Genomic DNA, 8,090 nt, shown 5'->3' on the forward strand with positions numbered 1-8,090 from the left:
AATAGAACGATATTGTAGTGATATTATTTTCATGAGTTTATGAGGTTGCATGACTTTGCATGTTCATTGGAGGTCCGTTATTGAATGCCAATTTGGATAATATTTGATGATTTTTGGATTGCAGGGTACTAATTGAGTAGTTCATTAAGTTGTTATTGAATTGGTTTCATTGTTATTTTCTTGTTTCCCTATCTTTTGCAATTTATTTCTAGAAGAATCTTAAATCATAAAATACGAAAAAGAAGTTAAGTTATTAAAAATTATTGGGATTTAGTTTCAACCAGCAGACCTCTTAACAGGTACAACCACATCAACCATTGAGCTGCCCATCACCATCGAGACCCGACTATAGAGACCTTGGAGTGATCAGTTCCCCAGAACTTATTGCTTTTTAGGAGAGGTGGTGAGTCTTCACATTGACTACCTGATTGTTGGTGAGTGCATCAAAACAGTTGTCAACAGATATGAGATGACGTGAAGTGAATGATGTGATAGAAGTAGATATGAAATGGGATGAGGTGGATGAGAAAATTATTAGCGGAGAATAGTATTTCCATAAAGTATGAAAATGGTTATTATGAACGCACGCATGAAGAATTTTAAGATTGAGGACCAAGAAGGCCCCCTGCAGAAGCTGCAGGAACTGCGTCCATAATATCCTCTTTAGATGCTGCAGGAACTGTTGCAAGAGGGTTTTCTTCAGATGTTGCAGGAACCGTGGTCTGCACTTGGTTGGCAAATTGTTGTAGGAATTGTTCTTTTGTTACAGGCTTATGATAAAGGCATAGTCGATGACCATTGACTAGAAGTTTGAACCTTACTGGGTCTATTGTTGTCAACCGAACTGCTCCATTTGGAAAAACTTCATCTATTTCATATGGACCCAACCATCGTGTCTGCAACTTCCCCACAATATCCTTATATCTGGAATCATGTATCAATGCCCAATCTCTAGATTTAAATTTTCTCTCCTTGATATACTTATCATGCCATTGAGCTCGTTGATGTTGAATAATCTCTGTATGCTGGACAACCATCTTTCTTAGCTCATCTAGAGCATTCAATTGCATGATGTAGTCTTTTTGTACTTCTGAGAGAGTCATATTCAACTGTAGAGCTATCCTAAGAGTTTTATACTCAAACTCAATGGGCATCATTGCTATTTTTCCATACACCATTTCAAAAGGTGTAAAACCAGTTGTTGTCTTCCATGTTGTTCTGTATGCCCAAATGGCTTCAGGAAGTCTATTTGACCAATCTTTCTTATGAAGAACTACTGTCTTGGTAAGAATAGCTTGTAAATCCCTGTTTGTAACTTCTACTGACTATTTTCTTAAGGATGGTATGGAGTAGACTTCATGTGTCTGATATTATATTCATTAACCAATGTTGCAATTAATGTGGAAGCAAATTGTGGTCCTTGATATGAAACAATCTCTCTTGGGACTCCATACCTAGTAAATATTTCCTCATAGAGAAATTCAGCTACCTTATTATCTCTTGCATGTGTCATGGCCCATGCTTCCACCCATTTTGTAACATAATCAGTGCATACTAGAATATAAGATTTCCCATTGGAAGGAGGATCAATTGGTCCAACAAAATCCAATCCCCATTTGTCAAATGGTGCAACCAATATTTGGGGATATAATGACATTTCATCAGATCTAGTAGGCCTACCCATTCACTGACATCTATCACATTATCTAGTATATTGTGTTGCATCTTTATACAAAGATGGCCAATAATATCCTATGCTAAGGATTTTAAGTGTTATCCTTTTAGCAGCAAAATTTTCTCCACATGGCTCATCGTGAAATGCCTGAAGAATATCATATGTTTCATCCTCTTTGACACACCTTCTTATGACTTGGTCAGGTCTAGTATAAAATAAACAATCAACAATCAATGAGAAATTAAAGCTTTTCTCAACTAGCAACCTTCTTTCTTTAAGAGAAAAATGAGAAGGCATCTTATTAGTAGCTAAATAATTTGCAATATCAGCATACCAGGGAGTGTGAGCTTTTATCAGGAACAAATGTTCATCTAGGAAAGCATCATCTATGACTGTAGGATCATCTTGCAATTGAAGCCTAGAAAGATAATCTGCAACCACATTGGCTTTACCTGGTTTATCAACAAGTGTAATATCAAATTCCCACATCAATAGTAACCATCGAGCCAATCTTCCTATAATTGAAGGTTTGTTTATGAGATATTTGATTGTTATTTGATTAGTGTGCACATACATTTGATATCCTGTGATATAATGCTTGAATTTGTTAAGTGCATATATGACTGCCAACATCTCCTTCTTGGTGACAGTATAATTAAGCTCAGGTCCCTGCATTTTTTTGCTGATGAAATAAATTGCATTCTCCAAATTGTCCATCTTTTGCCCTATAACTGCTCCTATTGCATAGTTTGATGCATCTGTATGAATATGAAAAGGCAATGACCAGTTCGGTCCCTTAAGCACTGGTGCTTGTGTCAAGGCATGTTTGAGCTTCAAGAAAGCTTCATGGCATGCATAGGTCCAATCAAACTCCATATCCTTAGTCAAAAGACAATATAAAGGTCCTACGATTTTACTAAAATCCTTAATAAACCTTCTATAATATCCAGCATGACCAATGATACTTCAGACATCCTTTTGCTTTGTGGGTATAGGGAGGTTTTGAATGACTTCAATTTTGGCTAGGTCAACCTGTATTCTAGTTATAGAAATATGATGACCAAGAACTATGCCTTCTTGCATCATCATAAAGCACTTTTCACCATTCAATGATAAATTGTAGTCTTCACACCTCTGCAAAAATTTCTTCAAATTCTTCAATGCCTCTTCAAATTCTGAACCATAAGTGGTAAAATCATCCATATAGATCTCCTGGGAAATATCTAAAAATATGCTTATTACTTCCCTTTGAAAAGTAGCTGGAGAATTACACAACTCAAAAGGAAGAACATAATATGCATATGTTCCCTAAGGGCAAGTAAATGTAGTCTTTTCCTTATCCTCGGGACCAATTTGAATCTAGTTGTAGCCATTGAATCCATCTAAGAATGAAAAGTACCACTTCCCTACCAAGGAATCTAATACCTGATCCACAAATGGTAATGGAAAATGATCCTTCCTAGTTGCTGATTTCAAAGCTCTATAATCCACACATACCCACCATTTACCTCCTTTCTTTGGAACTATGACTAGAGGCGACACCCACTGACTATCCGATATAGGATAGATAAATCCAACATTTAATAATTTTTGTAGTTCTTCTTTAACTATCTCCCTTAATGCAAGATTAATTCTTCTCTGTGGCTGTCTAAGCGGTCTACAATCCTCTTTGATATAAATACGGTGGGTACAAATTGTAGGATCAATTCCTTGCATATCTTTGTAATCCCATGCAAAAGCGTGTTGATGACATTTGAGCAATTCAACTAGTGTTAACCTTTGAGTCTCTATGAGTTGATTGTTGATATTCAAATATTTATTTGGATCAACTTCTACTTTGATAATATGATCAACCTGAGATGCCTCAAAAAGATGAGAAGTGTAGACTTCCCGTGACAATAGGGTATGCAATATATCAGTGGCTGCAGGAAAATCCGATGCTGCAATATTTGATGTTAACTCCTGCGACTGCTGCTCCAGATTAAACTGATTTGCCAGAATTTTAGAGAGGATCGAATCGTCATCCTGGAGTCATATGAATGATTCCCTATTGATAGAGTTGACTTCCTCCTTGAATTCTTCTCCCACGTTAGGCCAAACAACTTGTTCCTGATCAAGTTAGGGCTGAGCAGGTGAATACAAAACTAGAGTTTTAGTAGTATTTCCATCAGAAATAGTCATGTCCCCTAACTGACATCCAATATATGCATCAGTTGTAGCAAGCCAAGGTTTCCCTAAAATAACCAGATATCCCCCAATTGTAGCTTTAGGAGACAGGATCATAAAAAACTATCAGATATTCCTAGAAGTCTAAAGTAATGACAACATCTTCAATCATACCATCAGGCTGAACCATGGAATTATCAGCAAACTGCAGGACGATAGGAGTAGGCTTGAGACTGGTTATGTTACATTTTTGCAAAATATCTCTTGTCATTACATTGATGGCTGCTCCCAAATCTATTAAGGCATTATTTGTTTGAGTGCCATTGATGACTATTTTCACAATAGGACTACCAAGGTCAGAATATTTGGGAATTGAAACTTTTCCCAACATAATATCATCTAGTTGACCCATTACATGCACTATTTGCAGATCCTTTTTTTCTGCTAGGTTTCTTTAAACATGCCTCTTTAATTGCTTTACCATAGATAGGGACATCTTTAATAGCTTGAAATAATGGAATTTTAACACATGTATTTCGGGTGATCTATGATATCAAAATTTATATCCTCTTGTTGAGGAATATCTTCAGCTTGCAACCTTTGAGGAAATGGGGGTATTTGCTGATTTTGAGGTATTTGGGTTGTTGGGCTAGATATTTCCTTTTACTTTTGTATCTCAGTTATAACTAGAGGGGATGGGTTAGGTAAAGTTGTTCTGGATCTAAGGTGAATATCACTTATAGAAAGAGAATAAGTTGGGTATTGATTAGGATCAACTGAATAAACTTGATGTTGCTGCTGAGGCTTACTATTAGGATTTGGCATGGGTTGAGTGGGTAGCTGTGTAGGTTTAGGTGGAACGATATTGGCAGCAGGAGGAGGCATTATAGTAGGCTATTGTGGTTGCTGATAACTAGAAGACTGATTTGTCTATTGCTGACCTCCTCTCCATTGAGGAGTAGGTTGCCAATTCCCTTGGAATGGTTGCCATGGTCCCTGAGACTGAGACTAATTTCCTTGTGGTTGCTGCCACTGTGGAGTTTGATTGGCAAAATTTTGCCCTTGGCCTTGAGGATTATACCAATTTTGATAATTTCCAAAATTTTGAGCATACGGAGATTGCCATTGATTATTTTGTGCATAGGAATTTCCACTATAACCAGAAAATGAAAGTGGATCACGATGCATACCTTGTCTTGGAAAATTTGGCCTTCTTTGAGAAACATAGAAAACTTGTTCATCATCTCCTTGTACTGTCTTGAAATCAGGAACTTCAAGATTTGCAACCATCTTACATCTACAGTCTCTTTTCTTCTATCTACAGTGTAGATAGAATTCTGCAAGGATTGCATCAGCTTCCTCATGCTTCTTCTTAGCTTGAAGTGTGTCTAACTGAGTAGCCATATTGTTTATGCTATCCTCCTTAAAATCCTTCAAACGGTGGCTAAGCTCCATTCGAGAAACTCCATTATTGGATGTTGATGAAGAAATTCCTGGCTTGAAACACCTATTCTTCTTAGAAGAAGATCTGTAATACTTATGACATATTTGACCAATGCCATTCCATGTTGCTTGTGTTATATCACTACCTCCCATAAGGTCCAAAGCATCTGTGCATTCATCGCTGATTCCCCTTAAAAATATTAACTTAAGAGAATCTTCATTTAGAGTACTATGCTTGGACTTCTTGACACTGAATAGAAATTTCTCCAAATTATCTTCTAGACTCTCATCTTCCTTCTATGTTATTCTAAAAATATCATCCCCATAGCGGCCAGTCCCTCTACAATAATCTTTATATTTCACAAGAAAAAACTATTTCATTTCATCCCATGTAGTGATTGTACTACTCCCTAGACTCATAAACCATCTCAAAGCTGATTCTTTTAAAGTGGTAGGAAATATTTTGAGTCTATGGGAATCTATAGTATAATCATAACTCCTACAGAGGACATCAAATTCAAACAATAAAGTGTCAGGATCCTCTGTCACTAGTCCATAGAATTTAGTAAGAGAAGAAGCATGAATTTTCTTGAGATTAGCATTATCATGCAAATCAGAAATGGGGAACTCAAATGTTAGGTTCACAGGTGGAGGTGGGTTATTCCCACCAGAGATGGATTTCCTTGCATTGGTCTTTGAGGAGGAGTTACTAGATAAGGTTCCTCTTCAGGAGGTCCAACGAGAAAATGAAGGCTGTTCTCAGAAAGTTCAAATTCAAGCGGGTTCAAATTATCTGGGGCTTGGTAAAGTGCAACAAAAGGATTTACATCTGGTGCTTCATATGGATCAAGTCTTGTATGATTAGGATGGTTAGGAAGGAATATACCTTGAGCATCTCTTCTTCATCTATGCATGCATATTCATGAGAATTACTTAAAACAAACTAAGTTATAAAAAACAACTATACTGAAAACTAAAAAAATCATAACTGTAACAGGTTCTTAGTTTGACACCATCCCCGACAACGACGCCAAAAATGTTTTCCTCACCAATAGGAATAATAATTAGAGATAAAGTCTCAACCCAAAGATTGGTCATTCATTCTGTGTAGCTATTAGCTCCATGACTAAAATTCATTTACTTGTCAATCCAGGGACTTATTACTTGAAATGGGTCTGCATTGTATATGCACTAAGTTCCTGTGATAGTCATTCTGCACTACTGCAACAACTAAATCTATTCGAAATAAACAAGTGAAAACATAACAACTAAATGACTACAGGAAATCTTAACATTAACAAAAGATTCTAATTAAATAACTATTAACTAGGTTCAGAGCTGACAAATAGGAATTACTCTGTCTACTTTGACTACAGGAATAGTCACAAGATCTGGTTCTAGTGGCTGTAGGAATAAACAGTCGCTAGAACATCTATTGTAGCAAAGGGAAAACTTAATCTAACAAACACACGGGAATACTCACCAAGTGGGCCCCCTTGGATGAGTGTATCTAGACTTCAAAGATGATTCTATATACTCAGAATAACATAGCTTTCATTCATTGTTTTCAAAAGTCAATACAACACATGAAATGAAAGAAATGCTTCAAGTTCTGGAAAACGTTGTCTAACCTCTTAGAAGAAGTGCAGGTCTTTATTTATAAGAAAACTATAACCAACTTCCTACTATCTAGATCATGCCAACGAAATAAGGTGGAAAACATTTATGGCTACTAAGAGAAGAAGTTAATCCGCAGAAAACGTGGAACTCAGCTCAACCGCAACCAAGAATATAACATGGTGGTGTTACTAGATTGATGTTTGGTGAAGACAAACATAAATGAATCTGGTATCGCCTTGCTATTCCTTTTCCGATTCTTATGCACACCATCTTCTCTATTTTTTTGAATGTTTAATTGCCCTTGAATGTCTCCGACTGCTTTCATGACATGATTCTCCATCTGGCTTGCAATAACCACTTCTGCAACAACTTATTTATTCATGCATTTAAAAGTTAGAACATACAAGCATACATATATATCTATTTTCATTAATCATAACACTTATACATCCACACATGATATTACCTATAATAATCTGCATGGCAACATGAATAATAGCTCAAAACAATACAGGGTTTAATGGGTTTAGTTATCATCCAAAATGTGCATAGTCAAACTTTAATACATCACATGACTCAAATAGTATCCTAATATGCAACTTAAAACATAGAAAACATTTATCAGTTGTAGGTATAAAAGAGCTATTATTTCAACTCATCAGTTTGTACCCTAGCTAAGCCTAGACTCAGCTAAGTTGTTACACATGGGACTACCTTCAGGTTGTGGGTACCCTATTGTGGAAGTAGACCTCTAGAGAGGGTTGGTTCCCTTTGAAATCCCCTAAAACTATTAATTCTTGACAAAGAAAATGGATAGAGGATACTTTGAAAATGAAATTCTACTACTAACTTGTGGTGATGCACCCAAAATGTTTTGTTTTCCTGATGTTTGAAAACTGACTGATTACAATTGATTCAATGAAAAAACTAATATGATTCACAACTCATTTGATCCTTATGATGATCATAAGCACTTCATATAAAGGCCATTCTTTTCAATTTGTATGAAAGATGATGTAAACCATACAATCTTACAAGCCGAAACACAATATTTGGCATAATATATAACTTGATCAAATCAAAGGGTGCTTGCTAAAACACTATACATATGCAAAGATCACGTAGCGGAGATGGAAAGAAAGAGACACAATACAATATAAATGAAAAGAAATGAGTAGGAACAACA

General features: G+C 36.2%; 1 protein-coding gene across 1 annotated transcript; it reads right to left on the reverse strand.

Moving 5' to 3' along the window:
- Positions 1–599: 599 nt before the first annotated feature.
- Positions 600–1,157, reverse strand: LOC131067785 (uncharacterized). Its single transcript, XM_058002936.2, has one exon. It carries the CDS (start codon positions 1,155–1,157, stop codon positions 600–602), a length of 558 nt encoding a protein of 185 aa, XP_057858919.2.
- Positions 1,158–8,090: the final 6,933 nt, after the last annotated feature.

The sequence above is a fragment of the Cryptomeria japonica genome, chromosome 3, assembly GCF_030272615.1.
Source record: "Cryptomeria japonica chromosome 3, Sugi_1.0, whole genome shotgun sequence".
NCBI classification, from domain to species: Eukaryota; Viridiplantae; Streptophyta; class Pinopsida; order Cupressales; family Cupressaceae; genus Cryptomeria; species Cryptomeria japonica.